We start from the raw sequence: 21,354 nt of genomic DNA on the forward strand, positions 1-21,354 counted from the left end.
CAGAAGGACAGGTTGCTGACGCCCATGGTTTATTTAAGAAACAAGAAGGAGTGTATAGCTGTTACACAGTGTGGTGACCTAAAATGCCTGGATGACTCAGTTTCAAAGCTAGGACTTGTGTTTCAAAGCTGACTTATGTTTGCAGGTTCCTGTCCTTCTCATAGAAACTGTAGTCAAATGCGTGCAATTGCAGGATGAGAGACACGCAAATCAAAATTTGTGCTTGCTTGCTTATTTATTGTGGCACTTAATGGTACCAGTTCCATCCCTTTCTCTCAACCTGCTGCTGTCTGGCTCGCTTGCACCTGTAAGCTCTGCAGAGCAGGGACGATTGGCTCTTCTGTGGTTGTTCAGTGCCTGGGTGAGTTGGATGCCCCTTCCTCACGAGTGCTGAGGTCCCTTGTGTTAGGAGGGGCTGAGAGTGAGAGCCAGCTAGCTGCTGCTGTCAAGGCTTGAGCCTAAAACAGAGACCCCCAAGCCCCTGCTTACTGGGGAGCACGCTGGGAACAAGGAGGGTTACGTAAATACCTGCTTCCAGAGTTGCTTTAACACACGCTTAAGATTTATGTGTGGGATGGGTCTGGGAATGTCTGCCCCAGCCCCTCCAGTCCTGCTGGTTTTCCTTCCCAGCGTTGCAGCTGATGGAAAACCGGTTACTCTGTGCTGTGCAACAGCTTCAACCGAGAGCACCTCACCCAGTACACCTCTGTGCCATGCTGTTAAGACACTTCGCTGGCGCAAGCCCTTTCACGCAGAGGAGGGAAAACCGAGCTCCCGAGTTCCTGAGTGAGTGCCAGATAGCATGTGGGCTTGGAGGGGTACCACGACCCCTGCAAGGGGACGGAGTAGGCACCTAACAAAAGGCTCAGGATTGGGAATTCCATGCAAGGTATCTTGCCTCACCCCAGTGTTAGGGTCCACTGCTGTTTGAGGTGTCTTGAGAGACTTATCGGCGTGCCCAACGGATTCCTGCAGTTCTTCACTTAACAGGATGGACGGCGTAGATCCCATTCTTAGGTATTCTACTTTTTGCCTTCAAGTGGCAGGGTGTCTTCATTTGGGGCTGTGGATTTAGGCAAAGACACACTGCAGTGCTCAGCAGCGCAACAGCCAGGCCCTTTATATTGAATCTGGCCTCACTGCAATAAGTGTGAGTAATGGTAAGAGAGGCATGAGAGCAGAATGACTGTACAGGAGGGAGGGCTGCACTTGACTTGCTAGAATGAAAAACATATTTGTAAAGGGATAAAATTAGCGCTGGGTACAAGAATGCCATTTAGTGAAACAAATGACTACACCTCTTCTCAGTGGCAGGAAAAAAGTGACACATCACAGATAATCAGCTGTCCCCCATCCTACTCTGGGGGTTGCTGCAGAGTAGATGGCACCGCTGGCTGGGCTGGCCAGGCTGGGGTGAGGAGTGGGTCCCAGTGCTGAGACCCCCATGCCACACGCCTCGCTGTACGTGCAGCGAGTGACTGACTTTGGTTCTCGCTGGTCGGCTTGTAGGAAGAGGTGTAAGTCTTCCTCAGGTACCGGGAGAGCTGGGCAGGAGGGAGGATGTACGTGTGAGACACGGGAACACGGGCTCTCTGAGACGTGTGATTGCTCGCGAGGTACTTGTGGCAGCAAAGTCACAGGAAAAGTTAATAATAAAAATCAAATGTCTCTTCTTATTGGATGCTCTTTTATCCCCTATTCCTTGTATTTTATTTCTCCTCTCTGCTATTTTTTTGCTTTCTTCATGTCTCCTGTTGATGTCTTCCTCTCCGTAGTTCCGCATCCTTATTTTTTGTCCATTTTTATTTACTGTTGCTTTTTTACTCATGCATGTCTTTACTCCTTTAGCTTTCCTAAATACTTTCTCTTTTGTCTCTCTTGTCCATCTCTGCCGTACAGTTTGGCCACCTTCCATGCGATGGAGCAATGTAGCCGAGTTGTGGGTTGACTTAGGCTTGCATCACCCCCCTGAACCAGATTGCATCTGCAGTCATCTGGAACTGACTACATGCCTGAACTGATAAAAGATGCTGTGGAAACGTGGATCTCCGGGGCGTCGGCAAGGTATCCTCACGTACATGTGTGTGCACGTTGATGTGCGAGTACCTTCAAAATGCCTGTCTGTTCCATCAGCTCAGCTGACTGGGTGCTCCTTCGGGCTTCGCAGCAGCTTAAGGGAAATGGGAACAGACCTGCAAAGCTCGTGGGAAAAGCGGGATTAACCCTAAAGAGGGGGATATGCCTGTTGCCCAGGAATGTGTGATGACCGTAAGCAAGAGATCCAAAACCCCTCACATGACCTTTGTATAATTCTTTCCCTTCCAGTGAGTCCCTTTCCCTGCCGGTGACTCATCTTCTTCTAAATGTAGACTGTAAGCCTCTCAGAGGACTGCCTTTCTCTCTGAACAGAGTAGCATAAAAAATAGCAACGCTGGTGAATAACCAGTATGATTTTTTAACACAAAAAACCTCAGGACTGCCTCGCTGTATCTGTGCTTCTCTGTCAAGGGATTTAGCAGCTCCCTGAGAGAACAGCGAAGCAGGTTCTGTCCTGACCTGCAACAAGAAGGTTGTTCAGACAAGAGGTCTCAGGAGTAGCACAACTGCAGTACAGTGGGCAGCAGACGTTTATAATAAAGGATAGGTAGGCTCTGACGAAGGCCAACGAATCTTTCATAGCACCCACGTACTTACTTCCATGTTTCTGACCCATTTGTAACAGGCAGCATCCCCACGGCAGCTGCAGCGTGGCTTGCACGGACATCCAGTCAGAAGTTGCCTGCTCCCTTCGGCAGGTTGCCCAACACCCTTCTCCTTTCCTCCGGTCTCTACAGATGGTGTCCGGCTGCCCAGTCCACTTCTGTTCTTGAGACTTGGTGACCCTGGTGACCACACTGTCACCTTCCATCCCTCACTTCAGCTCTTGTCTTTGACTTGTAGCAGATCTCTTACTCGAGCCAAACTGATTCCTTTTCTCTTTTCAGATGCTTTTGCTGTAGCCCGTCTCTTTATTGCCTGGTCCTCTGGAAGACAAAAGAGTAAGAATCAGGGGTGTGTCGTTATCCTGTGAACAGTTTGAGAACTGCTTTGACAGCCGATAGAAGAAGATAGCGTGATGTGGCCACCGCAAGCGCACGCTCTTTCTAACAATTTACGGTTGCACTATGATCCCAATGAGGAGCGATGCTCGAACCTCCCTCTGATTATGTGTTCTTTTCTCATACTGTAACAATATTGTTTCTTTCCAGCACACAAGCATTCATGCAAAAATGCCAAAATTCTCCGTGCAGATTAAAGTATGTTTACAAATTAAGGAAAGGCTGGTGTGGAACAAAAGGAAAAATTAAATTATCCTAGCAATTTTGCACTTCCTTGTAATCAAAGTCCTGTCTTTGGAAGGTGTTATGTAGGATACACACTTGGTGAGGCCTGTGAGAATTTTCCTTGTGTCAAGACAGCAGGAGTTAGCCCTAGCAAATCCCACGCTTCTAAAAATGGTGGCCAGTAAGCAATAGGTGGGCTCTCCTGGGGAAGAGCAGGAAGAAAACTTGGTGAGAGCTTGATCCTCTGCGGTGTCACCTTTCACAACCGACTGACTGACAAACGAAAGAAAAGGGGAGCTAGATCCCCGTGAGGATGGGCGCCTCCTGTTGTGTAATAGAATGAAATCCAGTGATGTGCTCCCTCCCACTAGATCTGATACAACTGCTGTATGATAAAGATTAATTTCTAAAAATCAAGTGTAAACCTATAGGTCAGGCAGTAAGACAGTGACTTGACAAATTTTTCATTGCAAGGTGTGCGACAGTTTTGTGCCTTTAATCTGCATCGCTGCAGACGGTGTATTGTTGAATCCAGTGAAGTTTGAATCCCACTATGAATTTGTTTTCCACAAGTAGATTATGAACAGAAACCTTTGATTTCTATTAATTATGTATCTCAGTGAAAAGCTTGTGTGTGTATGTATATATATATTTAATAACAGGAAATGTAACAAGCATTTATTTTTATTAAATTAATAAAAGAGATAAACCTATCAAAGCATGTTTTCATTTTATTTCTTTGGTCTTGTTTCCATTACTACAAATGAAAGATCATTCAGTGCAAGCTCATGTATCTCAGGTTGCACAGTCCATTGCATCAGGTAGTTGCTCTAGTACAAAAGCGTCTTGTTTCTAAATAAGCGCTTTGGGGTTGTGATAGCCTTCGTAACGCTGTGTCCACATGCCACCATAATCTGATCGGGACCTCAGGGTGCAGCGCTCAGGGTACGGCTTACCTGTTGCATTTAGGGTAGCACCTCATACAAGATCTTCCCAAACTCCAAAAAATATCATCCCTGCATTAAGGACCTCATGCCTTATGGTAGACGAGGAGGCAGAGGTTAGGGAACATGGAACGGGACAAGGAAAGAGAAATTAAATAGAGCTTTCAAACCCACTCAGCTCACAGTAAGCAGTTTTTAGGAGTGGGATCTGGAGGAGGAAGCTGGATCTGAAGCGTGCCGTAGCAGAGGCAAGGAGGGCACGGGAAGCCGGAGGGTCCCCGAAACCCAGCTGGTGGCAAAGCTACGGGGCGAACGTGAGCCGGCGTGGCTGTGGGAGCAGCTGGAGATCCAGCGAGTGGGCGAGGGATGGGGCGACCCAACCAGACGGGTGGGCGAGGAAGGTCAACCCGGTGCCTGCTTCGGGTTCGGCAGGGATTGCCGGTGGGCGTCGGGGAAGGCCGAAGTAGGCTGCCGAGGTGCCGGAGCGGCAGGGGAAGAGGAGGAAATGTGAAGCAGAGCGGTGCTTCGGTAGAGCTTGGAGATTTTCGGGGGGTGGGGGGGGGATGGGGCATGAGCTGTTTCCCAAGGCAGGGGGAGAAAGGAGAGGCAAGGGGAGACAGCGACCCTCTCTGCTGCCTGTCTTTAACGACCCGGGTGGACGTGGACCTCAAAAAAGTCCTCGTCCAGAGAGGGTCCCTTGCTGCTAGCGGTGAGGTCGCTGTCAAACAAAGCGTATAAAGGGCTCCGCGGGGGATCGCGGGGGGAACCCAGGGACGCAGCCGGGTTGCGAGGCGGAGCCTGAGCCATTTTATGAATGGGCTCATATGACGTTAGTAGGGGCGGGAAGAGAGGCCGCGGCTCCCACCAATCCCGCGAGACCCCCGGCCGGCGGAGCCAATCGGAGGACGGCCTCCGGCTGACGGCCGTCCTCGCCGGCCAATGGCGGCAAGAGAGCGGGGCCGACCACGTGGGGCGCTCGGCGGCAAGTAGTACGGGGGCGTGTGGCCGCTCGCTCCCTGCTTCCCCCCCCCCCCCTCCTCCCTCCTCCCCCTCCTTTCCGGCGCGGCAGGAGCGTGGCGGGGCCGCGCGGCCCCAGGGCGGGCGGGGCCGGCCGCGTTGCCGGGTTACCCCGCTGGTTGAGCGGCCCCTCGGCCAATCGCGGCGAAGCGGGGGCGGGCGCCGTGACGGCCGCGGGTCGGCGGTGGCCGGGAGGGCTCAGTCCGGCCGCGGCCGCCGCCTCCGCAGCATGGTGGTCGCCGCCGCCGCAGGGTTGCCGGCCGCCGGCCTCTTCTACTGGGTGGGCGCGCTGGGCGCCCTCTACGCGGCGGCCGTGGCCTCCTACCGCCTGCTGGCCGGAATCCGCCTCTGGGTACTGGGCAGCGGCGCCGCCGCCGTGGGGCCGGCGCTGGGCGCCTGGGCAGGTGAGTGCGAGTCCCGGCGGGTGGCGACGGCTCTGCCTCGGACCGGACGGGGGCTGAGCTCCTCACGGGGGGAACGGGCGGGGGCGGGCCGGCCTGCGGGACGGCGGGTGCTGCTGCCGCCGCAGGCGTGGAGCCGGGCTCAGGCTCCCCGCAGGGAACGCGTGGGGCCGTGGAGCGCCGGTCCTGAGTGGAACGCGCTTTGTCGGGGCGGGCGGGCACGGTTGCTTTGAACTGGGGAGCGGGGCTGCGGCCGGTCACCCCCCCCCCTCCCCATGTCCGTGTCCCCCGCCCCCCCCCCGGCTCCGTTTGCCGGCGCCGGCGGGTGTCTCCGCTGCGCGCGCGCCGGCCCTGGCACCTCATCGCTGACGTCACGTCGTCCCCCCCCCGCCATTCCCGCCCCCGGAGGAGCGGGCTCTTTTCCCTCCCCCGGCCCGGAGAACGGGCAGGAGAACGGCGGGGGGGAGGCGGGCTGTGGTGACCTCGATACCGAACGGGACGTTTAACTTGGCCCCCCCGAAACGCGGGAGCGGCGTGGAAGCGTTGGGACACACACACACACACACACGCGCGCTATCGGGGCTGCGTTGCGTTCGCTTTTGTCAGTTCTCCGATTCCTGGTCGCTCTGTGGGGGGGGACGGACAGTTTCTCCCGTCTTGGTCCGACGCTGCTACGGTGGGTTTGAAGGAAGGGTGAGGAGCTGGGAAGGGTCTCTCCGCTGGCGGAACGGATCAGGCCGAGAGAATGTTCAAATCCGTTCCCGCCGAAGGGAAGAGAAGGGAAGGTCCTGTGCCTGGCTGGGAGCTGGTAAGGTGGGCCCTAAAAACAACTGCAGGCTGTAAGAGCTGCGAGTTTGAGGTGAGGTGAGAAGTTTTTTTAAAAAGGTGATTCCTTCCCTCGGGAGGAGTAGGAGGACATCAAGGGCTCGGACCCTGCAGCTGCTTTTAGGTGGCAGACCCGTAGGTACGGCAGCCCCAAAACAGGCTGGTAGGCTGCAGGGCTAATTAATGTGGTTGCCCATAACCTCTGCAACAGCCAGCACGGAACTCGTGCGTGAACACGTGGCCGGGTAACTAACTGAACCTCTGCTTGTGCGAGACACCAGCAAACCAGTGAGGCTACTGGCGCAGCATGCGTAATCCCAGTACAGGTTTGAAATACAGCGGCAATGCTTTGGACATGTCGAGGCATTACATGCAAACGATCAAGGCCCACATCTTCCTTCTAGCTAGAGAAATGGTATGCCTGTTAAAGATACGATTGGCCCAGGAGACCCAAAGCCTCTTTGACTTTCTAATGTTGGCTTTGATTACGATACTGCATTTTATCAGTTGCCTGCTGACCTGTGGCAGTGCAACACAGAAGTTTCAGTGGCCACTTTAGCTTGTTCTGCGTTGTTTCAAACGTGGAAGTTTGCAGTGCTTGAGCCGAACGCCAGCTTATCTGCTGGAACCACAAACTGTAGGCGGCAGATCTTCCCTCAGTCGCATCCTCGAACACCCCGTGAACTTCAGAGAACCGCGATGCGAATGTCCTCTGTCACTGTTTTGTACAAGCGCAGGCAGCAGCAGGCCATTGTACACGGCCGATGGCTGCTCACAAAAATTTTCTTTTTGCCACAATTCGTGATCTTCAAGGCATGGAGGAAGAGGAGCATTGGCAGTGCAGCTAAATCCCCTGTGTTTATTACCCCCGCTCTGAAGTGGGAGCACTGCTGCTACGTCAAGGAGGATGGAGAAGTAGGATGGTGGTGCCTGCTAACTTGGACCTGAGCAGTCACTGTGGAAAAACACGTGGCCGTCATCCTCTGCATGCTACTGATGCAGGCGAGATGCTGCTTTACTGGGGTAGCTGCTGTAGTCTCCAGCTGGAACGAGGAGAGATTTTCTCAGTTTGAATAAGCGCTGGGGTGGTTTGCCCTGAAGTGCGTTCTGGCACCGGCAATAGGCTGGGGAGGCTCTCTGTTTTCTCTCCTCCTGGAAAGGAGGATGAAGGCACAGCTGCAGATACGTTGGGTCACCTTGAGAACTGGCAAATTACTAAGTCATACTGTAGGAAGAAGTGCATTTCCTCCTCTCCTGGTCTTTTTAAAACCAAGGGGTTTGATGCTAATTAGCTGCTGTGATTACTGTGACAATGCATTCTTTCTAGTGTCCGGCTAGAAAGCAATTTTTACAAAAACTGCAAAGCCCTTACACGCTCTTTTGTAAGGACTCCTTACTGCCCTTTAACTCTTCTGCCCGTCTGAAATTGTGTTGCAAATTCTTTCCTTGTTTTCTTAGCGGGTTTTTGGTTGTGTATATGCAATTGCCTCTGTCTGTGCTCTGTCTGATTTGCTGATATTTAGAAGGAGGGGGCGGTGAGGAGGAGGAACTATGTGAACCGGTAATGTACTCTGAGAAAATTAGGTTTGTACTGCTTTAAATAGCAGCTGTTTTGACAAAAAGTTAATTTTTCTACGGTCACACTTAGGTGTGAAGGTCTGTATGCAGCTTTTCTGGTTTTCTCTCCCTGTAACTCACATCTGGCTTGGTTTTGGCTACTGTACAGTGATGGGGGTTGGGTGGGTGTTGCTTCTATGTGGGATTTCTGGGTGCGTCTTGAGAGAGAATATGGCGAAAACTTCTGGGTCGAGTGCTCTGTACCTTCAACATGCCTCACAAATTGGTAACAGAAGATAAGAGTAACAGCTCCCTTGCTTGGAAAACAGTTTAGCTACATAAACCATAGACTCAACAGGAGCAGAGTGCCAAGGAGTCATTCTGAAATCAACAAGAATGCAGCAAAGATGTGGCTGTTCCGCTGCCTCCCTCTAGACAGGCAGATCTGTTGGCAGCGCTGGTAGTTGTGATCCATAATGGTATTTCCTTGGGTCAGATGAGAGTGTCCTATTCTTCTCCCATTGATGGTGGTGGCAGGCAGCCACCTTGCTTCTCTGCCATTGACAGTTGGGTGTATTCTGGAGTGCAGAGTGTCTGGAGCAGGGAACCGTCTGCTGCTGTCATAGCTCCCGTTTGGAGAGTTGCCGTGTCTCCTATTTTAGGAAGCCGCCTCTTTTTCTGGAAAACATGAAATCTTTTTTTTGCCCCTTCCCTCCAGTAACTTGCTGAAATGAAGTCAAAATCCTATGGTAATTCAGACTGGGAGGGACCTCTGGAGGCCTCTAGTCCAACCTCCTGCTCAGAGCAGGATCAGCTGTGAGGTCGGACCGGTTCGGTATATGCGAATAATCAGCTTTGTATATTCAGAATACAGCGGCACTACAAGTTGGAGCGATCTGATGCTCTAAAACTTCTAACATCTTGGTCATGTCAGATACTTAAACTTTTCTTTCTTTTTTTCCTGGCTCAAAATTGCAAATATTTTAATGACAGGGTTCCCCCCCCGCCCCCCCCCCAATTTGCTGTAACTGAAGCCAGGTGTTAACTGGAAACAAAGTTTATTTTGACTGTGTAATTGGCCATATGACACTCAAAGAAAAATCCTGTTTTCTTTCAAGCCTCACAGTGGCTTAGAAAAGCACCCACTTCTTCCCCCAGTGCCTTTGATACAGGCATGGTTGAATAATTGTACATTTAGTGATTACAAAATGCCTGATAATGATGACGCTTTCTCATGTGGTGAATACAGCTGTACAGTTGTATTGGGGCCAACAAATGTTTGCAAAGATGAGCTTGCTTTAATTAAGCTTCTTGGAGTTTATTCACTAGCATGCAAAAATAACTAAATGGGGGCAATTTGCTCTAGATTTCTTAAAAAAGAATCTGTAAGAGGTCATTAATCAGGATGGTGCTCTCAACTGCCTCTAACTTTCTGTAATTTGGTTTTAGACAAAAGCCCCTTATTCGGTCTTAAACCATTCTTTTCCTGTGTAAATGTTCAACAAGTTCTTTCATCAGCAGCAAAGCTGGGTGAACTCTCTGCCTGTTCTGGTTGGCTTCTTTTACCTAACATGGGCTACATTTGACTATGCATAGTCCAGTGTCTAAAAATAGCCATTTGTATACCAGGGCCACTAAGGGAGGCATGAAAAATGTATGTAATTGGGTACATGAGCAGTAGAGTAGATACTTGTTTCTGTCTTTCAGGTCAGCTCTTTTAAAAACTGAGAATATGCAGGCTGATTCCCAAACTCTTATTGACTAGGAAGTTGGGGTAATAACAAGCTCCAAATCAGACCTTAACAGTAATCTTATCGAATGTATAAGATGGGACGCATATGTGAAGAGGAAGAAGTGACAGGCTGGATTTTGTGCTTGTAAATGGTTTGAGTTAGATTCCATCTATAATAAATATGCTTCCTGTGGTCCCTGGAAACAGTGTCTTATAAACCAGACCCTGATCCTTATGAAGTTCTTGGGACAACCTTAATGAGAGAAGTCAGATGATAAATTATTTTAATGACAATTGAAGAACTCCATACAATGGACATTCCCTTTAGTGCTGACGAGGTGGTAACTTGTTGATAACTTTGAGCAGCTTTCACAAGCAACACCGACAAGCTCCTTAGCATCAAATGAAATAATTGTTACCTGAAGGCTTTGTTGTTTTCTGCAAGTAAGTTTCAATCCCTGACGCACAAATGAGCGCAATCTTGCTTTGCAGGTGTTTGGCAGTGTGCAATGATAGTTGACAGACCATGTTGCAAATCACCCTTGCAGATTAAAACAGCCAACCTAGTGCAATGTGTGGCGAGGGTGTAGTTAGTGGGGAAATGGGGAGTTTCAACCTCTCTTAGCACCGCTCTCTCCGCAGGATGCGAGAGGAGCGGCTCTGTGCAACTCCCTGTTTTCTCTGCACCTGAGTGCTTGGCTGGTGTGTGCGGAGCTTTGGGGAGAGCTTTTGGTTCTTTCTCGTTCTGTAGCAGAATCACTTATTCAGGGATTTATCATCTTCGACACTTTGGATCTGTGGGGAGGGTTTTGACAATTCTGCATGGTTTTGTTCTCAATTCTGGGCACTACACAAACACTTCTACCCTTGGATGAAATAGAGCATGGCGCTCGTCAGCCCCAAAAGTAAGGTTAAGAACATGTGAAAATATGCCAGCTTGCTTACAACTCTTGATCGTGACAGCTAAAGTCAAACTTGCATCCTGAGCTTGGAGCCTGTATTGTTTTCTTGTACGGCTATTTGCAAAATGCTTCTGAAGGGTTACTGCACTGAAACGTGCCTCTGGAACGATCAGGTGCAAGTGTCCTAATCCTGTCTGAACTTCCCAGAAGCGCTGTGCTCCAGTGCGTACGGCTTTTTCTTTTCCCATTTACCATGGGGATTGTTTCCCAGTATCCATCCTAAATTTTGTCTGGTAAAAAAAACCAGCTCTCTTCCTTTGGTCACCAATCCTACACATAGCTTGTAGTTTAGAAGACTTCTGTCAGTGTCTGCCTCCAGCCTGCTCTTTGTTGGACTACGCAAGCGCTGCTTTTGCAGAGCAACCCAGGAGAGGTGGGATCTCTGACCCTGTGGCTCTAGGCTCAGCAGCTCGCACCGCATGGCACTTCAGTGGGCTGCAACTCCTTTTGAGACCTTGCAGCTCTTAGCGAGTCAGGGAGGTTCTCTAGTATTTTTTTTATGTAGCCTACTGCTACTAACATATCCTAAAATCAGTTTTGTTTCCTGGACAATATAAAGGAGTGAACCGTATTGTTTTCTACAATTTTGCTGTCTTTCTCCTTCTTGATTGCTTCTTTTAGGTGGTGTTTACCTTTGCATGGGATGTTACTGACTGTTTAAAATGCCTGTTTAGTAGGATTGCTCAACACTTGTTGCGTTAAGTGCTCCTTCTTGCACTCTCTGGTCAGACGAGGAGAGGGAGGGCAAATGCTTAAGAGCCCAGAAGTCCAGAGTCCCATCTCCAGTTCTGCTGTGTCCTTGCTGATGGGCTTCATTCAGCACTTCACTTCTGGCTTGTGTCGGCACCTATTGAGACAAAACATGTTCGTGCGGGCGCCGCCAACCTCCCCATCGATCAGGCTCCTAATCTCTAGCTCTGGAGTTTGATTTGGTGTGAACACTACCATTCTCCTGGTTTTTTGAGAGATGCTTTTCATTTTTCAAGTGAAATTCTGGCTGGAAGTGTTCAGTAATGCAGAGCTAATGCCACTGGGGAACTTGAATGAGAATATGAACAGGCTTTGCCATGTTTAACTGCAGCAAGAGAGATGCATGTGAAGGAGAGTTGAATGCTGTAGTATGCTCTCTCCATCTCCAAAAGAAAAAGCTAATGGTGAGTGGAGGACAGATGCTGTTTTCATTAAGGTGAAATGAATACCCATCTCTGATAAACAGCCTAAGAGGGAAATGCTTGAAAATTTATTAGCCCGGGGGATGAATATCTGTGTTATTTTAAGCTAGCTTGTTCTCTCAACCTTCTGTGTATTTTAAAGTAGGAATACTTGTAATGGAAACCCGTTGCTTAAAACTAGGGAATTTATGCAAGGATGTAATCTAGAGTATTATCTTGCTCCAGTTCCTTTATATTGCTTTTTTTGGCCAGTGTACTTCCCTCCCCTTTGGGAAGGTTACCTGTGAAGCGCCCTGGCGAAAGCAAGGAAAGGCTTTGTGTAGGGGTGAGGGGCACCAAAGTCTCTCCGGCAAAGAAGTCCAGCTGGAACTGTGCCGGGTGTTAGAGCCCGCTGGTTAAATGCACTCCTGCGTAAGCAACAAGTGAGCTAGCAGGAGGTCCTGAGGGGGTGAGGGCAGAGCTGAGAGCAGGGTTTGGGGAAAACTGCAGTAGTTTACCACCTGGGAATTATTTTTTTGCTAGGGGGGTGAAACATGTTGCTATTCTTGGTCTTGTGAATATTTTCATTCCTAATCTATAGGGTTGGGATGACCATCTCTGCTGCAGAAGGGATGATAGTAAGAAAATACCTTTCCTCATTATTCTAACAGAAATGCTGAATGTGATTCTTCAGGCTTGTATACGAACACAAATGTGGGATAAACAGCGAGGCTAGTGAGTAAAGAATCTCATGTTGCTGGGCTTGCATGTTTTAATCATTTGCCTAATTAGATTTAGGGTTGCTGCTTGTAACTTCAGATGACTTCTATTGCTCATGTATTGATAGGCTTTAGGAAACCTAGGTTCCTAGAGTACAGCAAAACACTCTTCAGAATGAGTACATAATATCTGAAAATGCTAGAATTGGGACTATTTGACTTCCTTCCCCTGTAGTACATTTAATTGCACAAAAGGATTCTACCTTAAATCTGCTATTTTTTGACTCCCGATTATTTAACCTTAATGTAGTATTTTTTTTTTTCCAAAACTGTGCAGCTTCCTGGATTCCTGGAGTTGAAGTCTCGAGCAGTACACCATCACCCACTGGGTGAGTCATTAGCAGAGCTGAAATCCTGATCCACAATATAAGCTTCTCCAGCTAACACTGGAAAAGAGCTATATGCAAAATTTCCTAGTGAGCTTTTAATTTACTCCCTTGCCCTCAGCAACAGATGGTAACACCTAAAATCCTGGTGTTTGGTTGTAGGTTTTGAAAGAAAAGAAACCTCTTGTGTAGCAGTTCTTAAAACTGGTGATGAGATGTCCAGAAGCTGAGCCTCGGGGAAAATGGTGCTTGTCCCTTTGTTTCTTTACTTATTTTTCCATTTTTATGTCACCCTGCCTGTTTCTCTCATGACTCAGTTGCTTGTCCCAAAGAGGATGGGAAACAGCTGTGTGGCTCAGGTTGAGGCATGGTCTGTCTATGTTCAGTACTTACTGTCTAGTTGACTGTACAGGATTTGGTTTTAGTTGCTTGTTTTTTTTTTTTTTTTCCTTCTTTGTACCTCCTTCCTATTTTCACCTCTTAAGTAATCGTGAGCCAGGGTGTCCTAGGAGGGTGTATTACATCAGTCATGCCAGTACCTGCGGGACAGCAGCACTTCCACTTCTTGAGGAGTTCTATACTTACTGGACAAGGAGGAGCAGGGGTGAGGACTTCAGCTCTAGAGAATTTAATCACAAAGATTTTCCAAAGGATTTTCGTGTATGTTAGAAGATTACCACTGAAGCAGAAAGGGAGAAAACTGTAATGAGAGAATGGGTGTGGGAGGTGTGCGATAGGCTCAATGGGGCAAAGGTTTTTGTTGTTGAGGGGAAGAAACTGTTGTGCAGAGACTAGAGAGTCTGGTCTCCTTCCAAAGTCTCTAGTCCCTACTTTTAGATGCAGAGGTTTGCAGAGGTGTGCAAGGGTGTGTGTAGGTACGGAAAGCAGAAGGCAGAGAACTCTATCTATAGCGTGACTGCTGCTACCCAGCCAGCACTTGCTTATGCTTGCACGCTGCTCTTCTCCATGCTCTAGTTCACCACCGGATCCTTGTTCCAACAAGTCCCAGTTTCACGTTCCTTGTCTGTGTCCAGACAATCTGTTCCTCCAAAACTCTTCCCTTGTTTCTCTTCTGAAGCCTCCAGTTGACCTGTTTCGCATGGGCTTCAGCCCCTCTGCTGCCTTCCCCAGGATTCTTATCCTGCCAGCAAAGGCGTTTGATCTATAAAGTCGTTATTCAGTAATAGTTTTCACAAATATTTTTTTCTTCAAGTGATGCATGTGCCCAGTATTCCTGATGTCTGAGTCTCATCTGCCACAGGAGCTTTCCCTCTCCAGAGCGTGACCGAGCAGAAGAGGTGATTCAGCACAGCTCAGGAGTCAGATCTCTAACGGGAGGGAGAAGCAGCAACCAGGGGAAGGATAGGGCAGTAAAGGATTGCTGCACTGCTGGAAGAAGCTGCTACCCTGCCAGTAGCTGAACAAGGGATTAGAGTTAGGGTGTCTTGGTGTTTGTTCCAGCCCTCAGACATCCTGCATGTCCAACCCAGTGCTTGTCTGGTGTGACAGAAGGGGGTGTGTGAACTTACAGTTGTGCTTAAAGGCAAGTTACCTGTCCTCATACAAACTCTTTACCTCGGTCTCTTTGTCCTGGTAGTCCCAATTCTGTCTTGGGATCTATGTCAAAACTTCAGGGGCTCCGCAGCTTTGTGTTGGTTCCTAGATTCTGATCTAAGATCCTCCATTTGCTGGACTGGCTCTTCACCTTTGCTATTTTTTGCCAACTCTAGTCGTGCTCTGGGTGTTTAACCTACAGGGCCTTGTTCGTGTTCCTTTGCACTGGAATCGCTTTACTGCCTCTCTCACATGATGTCAGTTTATAAATGAGATGCCATCGGTCACCAGAAGGCTGAGCATGTAGCTTTACATCATGGCTTTCTGATCGAATTGTTTGGTGTGGGAAGTCAAGAAGGTAGATGGAGAGCTCTTCTGCATTTTTCCTCCTTGTGCTGGCACTGCTGTTTGTCTGTTTCTGCAGCAATCTCGTTAAGAAGCCTGCCCTGCAGAAAATCAGTCACTTTTGGCTGTTTATGCTCCCTAGACTCCTTTGCCGTGGGTCAGATGAGTTCCAGTGCTGGTGCAACAGAAGGGAAATTCAGCAGTATCATGAAACTGGATGTTGAGGATGCAGTTAAGCCCAGTGGTCAGCTTGAGTTGCTCCAAGACCAGGAGCTGCCAAAAGAATTGCTTCTGCTTTAGTCGCTGGCTGTGAGCTCTCGCTGTGTTGCTTCTAGTCGATATGTGGCGGTGGTGTGAGCGAGCTGTTCGCTAGCATGGCTGACGGCTAACTCCGCAAGAAAGACCAGCTGCGGGGTTAGCTGGATCAGCTTAGTGATTTGCCTGAAAAGCAATTAGTGAACAGATGCTGAGGAAGCAGGAGGAGCCTGTTGCCAGTTCTGTTTGGCCTTGTCTTGATGGGCTATTCCAAAGTCTTGTTTTGCTCAGTTCTATGTGGGTCAAGGTGGGTGGCACGTACACTGTCCTCTTGTGGGTATGTTGAAAGGCTTGTTTGTGAGCTGCAGAGAACAGTTTTGGAGGTCCTTGCTAACAAGTCTTAACAAGCTCCTTTCCTTTTTGAAGGCTAGGATAATGATCTTGTATTGATTTGCTAGTCAGGGAATTAATTTTAAGAGGTAAAACTTTTTGCCGCTCCTTACACAGTAGTTTTAGTACCCTATTCTTTCTGCGGCCTTATGCTTGGGGACAGACCAGTTATATTTGGCTATATCTAAAACTCTAACTCTGGTAACTAAAATCTGGATGTTTTACAGTGTTTGAAAATGGGGGGGGGGGAGCGGAAATCTGTTCATCAGGAAGTCATTTTGACTAAAATTTCTTGGCTTACAAAGAAAGAGGTGAATTTTCAAGCTGCCAGCTACGCAGAATTGTGGTAGGATCTCATCACAGCTGGATTTGTCACTTCTATGCTGTCGTTGGTTGTGGTTAAAATCAAAGTGTAGAAGTGCTGATATGAAACATTGCCTTGCCAACATATGAAAATAATGCGTTTGTTCAGAGAAATGTTAGTGTGACCTACCAGTATAGACTAGCTTGTTTCAATTGTTTCAGTCACTGTTAGTAAGCTTTGGATTGAAACCACATCTCCTATGAACTAACCTAGAATTTGTCTCCTTGTAGCTTTGCTTTTTTTTTTTTTTTTGCTTGCTTAAGCTTACTTTCAGCACAAATTCTGTACAAATGGAGGAAGTAGATCTGAGTAAGAATATATCTTACTTTATAAGTGCATATTGTTTTAAAATAGCCTTTACTGTAGAAGTTGGTTTATATTTTCATTTTTAAAGCCTTATTTTGGGGGGAATTAGTAGTATGACATGTGTATAAGCAAGGGATGCTAATCATAACTTTTAAAGCTCAGTCCTGTCCTGCATATAGTCTTCCTAGCTGTGGATCTTCTGCAGTCTCAAGTTTTGCCCTTATTCCTAAATCTTGGAGCAGTGATCATGTTCTTAAAACAACTTGATTTTTTTTTTTTCCTCCTTAAGGTGTCATAGTACTTTTGATGCAAGCTACTTCCTCTAGCCACAATGGCCGTTTTTAGCGTGAATGATGTTCTGAAGTTCAGTAGTTCGTTATTTTGCAGGTGTGGTGGGCTGTTCTGCCTCTGACAGTGACCCAACCTGACTGTGCTGTGCCCCAGCTGGCCCATATTCAGAGTGCTGATGTCCATGTACGTGTCCTGGTGCTTGTGGGACCTTGTCGAGGTGGCACTGGTTGGCTGACCATGTTGTAAGAAAGGTTTACAGGATCCAAAGGAGAGCTGCAGAGTTGGTGGAACAGTTCCTGTTGGCGGGGGGGGGAGCTTTGTGCTATTTTGAGGGGTCTCTTGAAAGACAGGCTAGAAGGACCTGAGGATAATAAAGCTGTTTTGGCAGGCTGGTTCTGTGGTCTAGGTCAGTGGACTAAAGGTGCCAAGATCGGTCTATGCAGAGGTGGTAAGAGCAACCTCCTTTGCTCCTTCCTAGTGTCTGACTTCTAAAGGAGGGTTTTCTCTTGGACTGGAGAGAGAAGTCCAATGGCCATCTCCCTGTCCCACTCAGGGAGGAGTGGGGGGAGCGCTACTGGAAACCTTCTCTGTTGTTTGTTCCTCTAGTGGAAGCTGTAAACCTTTCTAAATCAAAAAGCCCTTGAGAAGTTGGGATAGGAGAGCTGCGAGGATGGGATGTCAAAAAGGGAGGAAAGCATCAAACAGAAAAAGAGGGATGGGGCAGGAGGTTCATAAAGTCAAACAGGGGAGCCAGAGGGGTGCAACCTATTGCGGGTGCTGCTTTCCAGGGCATCCAGGCAGTTGGTGGGTGCTGTTCTCCCTCTGTAGCGTTACATCTTTGGACAAAGGGTGTTGCTGGAAATTTGTCTGAGCTTCATTTTTTTTTTCCTGAGCCACGGCCGGTCAGCTTGCTTGGGACGAGCTGAAGAGTCCCGTCACCACTTGCTTGAGTGGAAGACTCCCTAAATGAAAAGGGCACGGGGGGGATTGCAGTGAAACCCTTGGAAGGAAGTCGTGGTGGATCTTGATGGCGGGGGGGCTGTGTGTGTGCTGCATTCTTGGCGTGAGTATCCACAGAAGTCTCCCCCTTGCCAGGAGCAGGGTACCCGTTGAGGAGGACGTGGTGAACATCGCCGCGTCCGTGTGCCGGTGCTCCCCGATGGAGCCAGGGCTCCGTGGGACCTGAAATTCACTTGGGGGGAGGGCTGGCCCGGGGGTGCTCCCCTCCGCCTCGGCTATGGCAGAGGGGAGCACGCAGGGCTGCCGGCATCGAGCGACAGGCGAGCGCTCCGTGGGGGCAGCGAGGGCTGCGGGGAACGCGCACCGGTAGCCCCCGGGCTGGTCCTGCTGGGAAATTTCCATTTCCTCTCTGGGAAATGCCGGTTACCGGCCCGGAGCGGTGCAGTTTTTAGCGTCCAGAGTCTCGGTCAACCTTGCGGGACGCGTTGCCCGGGGCGGGAGAAAGGGCATCGGGCGCGGGGAAATGGCGGCTCGGCTCGGCTCGGCTCGGCTCGGCTCGGCTCGGCTCGGCTCGGCTCGGCTCGGCTCGGCTCGGCTCGGCTCGGCTCGGCTCGGCTCGGCTCGGCTCGGCTCGGCTCGGCTCGGCTCGGCTCGGCTCGGCTCGGCTCGGCTCGGCTCGGCTCGGCTCGGCTCGGCTCGGCTCGGCTCGGCTCGGCTCGGCTCGGCTCGGCTCGGCTCGGCTCGGCTCGGCTCGGCTCGGCTGGCGGCCTCTTGCCCGCGCGTCCCCGGCCCGCCGCGCCGCGGCACTGCGGCGCCCCCTGCCGGCCCCGCCCGGCGCCGCCGCCTCCGGCGGTTCGGAGCCGGTGCCTCCGCCCCGCCGCGCCGCGCCTCTCTCGGGGGGAGCCGGCCCGGCTGCCCCGCTGGCTCCCGGTGGGCGGCGGGGGAAGGCCGCCCCCGAGAAGGGTTTAACGCCGCCTTACCTCAGCCGCCCCGGGAGGGAGGGAGGGAGGGAGGAGTGCCGCCACTGCGGCGGCTCCCGCGCCCGTTACCTAACCGGTGACATAACGCGCTCCCTCCGCTCCGCTTACGAAACGCCCCGGGGCCAGCACCGGAGGTGGGGGGGTCACAGACCCCCGCGGGGAGGTTGGCGGGGCCCTTTTGGAACCCGGCCGGGCTGCGATTGCCTTCCTCCTCCCGGGATCCCCGTTCTTCCCGGGGCGCGGGATGCCCTGACTCCCAGCCCACCCTCCCCGAGGGGCTGCAGGGCCGGCTGAGGAGGAGGAGGAGGAGGAGGGAGTTCTCCCCAAGTTTCATTAAGAGTTCGCAGCGGAGCCGGCCGTGCGGGTTGTGAATGGACGGCGCCCGCCGTTATGAATCGGAAGGGGCGCCATTCATCCGCCGGACCCGGCAGCCCGAGCCGCGCCCGGGTGTGACGGAACCGTGTGGGTGTGTGGGGGGAAACCCACGCGGAGCCGGGGAAGGGGGGGGTCCGCAGCCGCCTCGCGTGACGGGGACACTGGTCCACGTGCGGGTGGGGGGGGGGGGCGGGGAGCCGGGGACCGCCGAACGCAGGCTGCGGTGCCCACGGGCCCTTCCTCTGCCTCCCTGCTCCGCCGGGGGGAAAGAAGAAAGTGCGTCGAATCGATCGGAGCTGAAATATTCACGGAGGCTTGATGTGAGCCTCCTTTCCAGAGGAAAAGCCGGGGAGTTTTCCGCTGGGGAAAATACTGCAAGTTTTCAAGGGCTCGGAGTGAAACATAGAAGGCATTGGTGGCTGTTTCTTTATTTAGAAGCGGGAAGGGAGAGGCAGCGTTGCCTGAGCTTTTTCCTTCAGTCTTTAATGCAAACACCTATCTCAAAACAGCGCTGATGCACATTAAAACGGTCGAGGATTTCTAAAGCGCTTTAACGTAAGAGTCTCCCTAATGCTTGATGGTAATTTATCGAGGGCATTTCTCATGAGACAGCTGTTACCTTCCAAATTGATTAACTTGGGCGTGTTAACATCATTCATCCCCCCCCGGATAGAGATACTCAATTAGAGCAAATGTAATTAAGAGCATGGGATGGAAGGGACCTCTGTAGAACAATAACTACCAAATATTCTCATTTTAGCTAAAACTATATAGATATACTTTTAGGGCCAAAAAATTCAGAATAATATTCAGATCTGATCTGTTTCTAGCGCTGCACATTCGTCTTTCGGCTGTAAGCAACCCCCTTTTATGAATGGTAGGTTTTGCTCAATTGAAGAGACTAGTCTGTCCTCTGTTCCTTCTTAAAGTCTGTGGGCTAGAGGGTGCTGCTGAGCACTTGAGGAATCCTCCTGACAATGCGGAGAAGAAAGACTTTTTAGAAAGGTGTGGTTTGAGCTTGTTTAAGCTTCTGTTCGAGAACTGCAGTGCACAAAAGCAAGATAATCAGATGACTTCCAACTTAAACAAAATTGCACTTGTGTATCGGTTTCTAGTGCATAGGCTAGAATGTAAAATGCAGACTTTAAACAAAATAGTGTGGAGTACCTCACACTTGTAGGCAGGGTATCTTTTGAAGATAAGTTTAATGGCTTTTCAGGAACTTTAGACTTTGTCTTTTTTTTTTGTATGAACCATCTATTTGAATAGATTGCCTCTCATCATAATTAGGTAACTTCTGAAGGCTCTTTAAATCCTTCTTCTCTACATTTTTAAGGGTTGCCTTTATAACATCTCAGCAGCTGAATAAAGACTTCCTGGCTACATCAGCTTTTCTCTGTGCTTGTCTTTGCATCTTTTTAACAGCACATTATCTACTAAACATACTCTTAAAGCCATCTTTGTCTCTGACGACGCACGAGAAGCTATTTCCAGTACGACTGAGAGGGCTCCGCTTTTAACAGAAATAACAGTCTTATTTAGAGTGAGAGGTTATAAAAGGTTTAGAGCCATTCCTAGCATAGCATAAACGTGCACACCAGCTTCTCGAGGATCTTGGAGTGCGCGCGATCATGCTTGAGCCTGTGAGAGGGGACACCCTGAGGGGTGTTTTCTTCTCTCCCCAGAAGTGCTACGTTAGCAGTTGGTTCAAGCACCGTTGCACAGATAGTTCATTTCAAACTAGCGAGGGGAGAGGGAGGAGGAGTCGCACTGGATGTTGGTTTTGTGTCTTGGGTAGCAACAAGCAGCTTAAATGGTCTAGTTCACCTTTTTTTGTACTTGGGAACTGAAGATTTGGGTGATCTGAAATTCTGGATCTTTCCATGCGGCAGGAGCAGAAGCATAACCTTTTACTAGAAGATATAATAATATCTCTAAACAAGAAGATATTGCTTCTCACTTACTGTATACTACTTCAAGAAGCCATCTAGGCTAATTAGTGTTCTAAACCCTTCTATTTTATTAGCTAATTTAAGTGCTGGAGACTTTTACCTGTAGTGGTCACGTAAGTTTCAGTCCTTATTTATCCTAGACAAGCTGCGCACAGATGTAATAAAGATATGATAGATTCACCTGCTCACTTAAAATTGCGAACGTCCTGCAGTCCCACAGTTCTGCAGCCTCACGTGAGGAGCGGTGGGCTGGGTGAATGGGAGCAGCTCTTTCAGGCTCTCGTGACACCCGTGGCTGTTTCTCACCTCTGTGTCTAAGACGACATGTCTTATGTTGCTGCTCTGCTCTTCCTTCGTCTCAGGAAAGCCACTAGGAACTGGCTATGGGAACTGGCCCGGTCTCTTGGCTTGTTATTGCTCCTGTGACGCAGGAGTGAAGCAGACATAAGCATGCTTGTACTCTCGTTTTCTGCTGTATATACGTTAAAGGGCGTGAGCTTGCTTTCCACAGTCGTCATCTTCCTGCCACCTTCATGAGGCCTTGTAAAATTCCCCGTGTGATGCT

General features: G+C 49.9%; 1 protein-coding gene across 1 annotated transcript in view; it reads left to right on the forward strand.

The window, feature by feature from the left end:
• The first annotated feature begins 5,206 nt into the window (after positions 1-5,206).
• Positions 5,207-21,354, forward strand: part of HSD17B12 (hydroxysteroid 17-beta dehydrogenase 12) — a 91,186-nt gene continuing 75,038 nt past the window's right edge. The window contains 4 exon segments of the mRNA XM_075030950.1: positions 5,207-5,242; positions 5,244-5,402; positions 5,404-5,526; positions 5,529-5,688. Of these exon segments, the coding sequence (XP_074887051.1) occupies positions 5,207-5,242; positions 5,244-5,402; positions 5,404-5,526; positions 5,529-5,688 (478 nt within the window).

This window comes from Buteo buteo, chromosome 6 (assembly GCF_964188355.1).
Source record: "Buteo buteo chromosome 6, bButBut1.hap1.1, whole genome shotgun sequence".
Classification (NCBI taxonomy): Eukaryota; Metazoa; Chordata; class Aves; order Accipitriformes; family Accipitridae; genus Buteo; species Buteo buteo.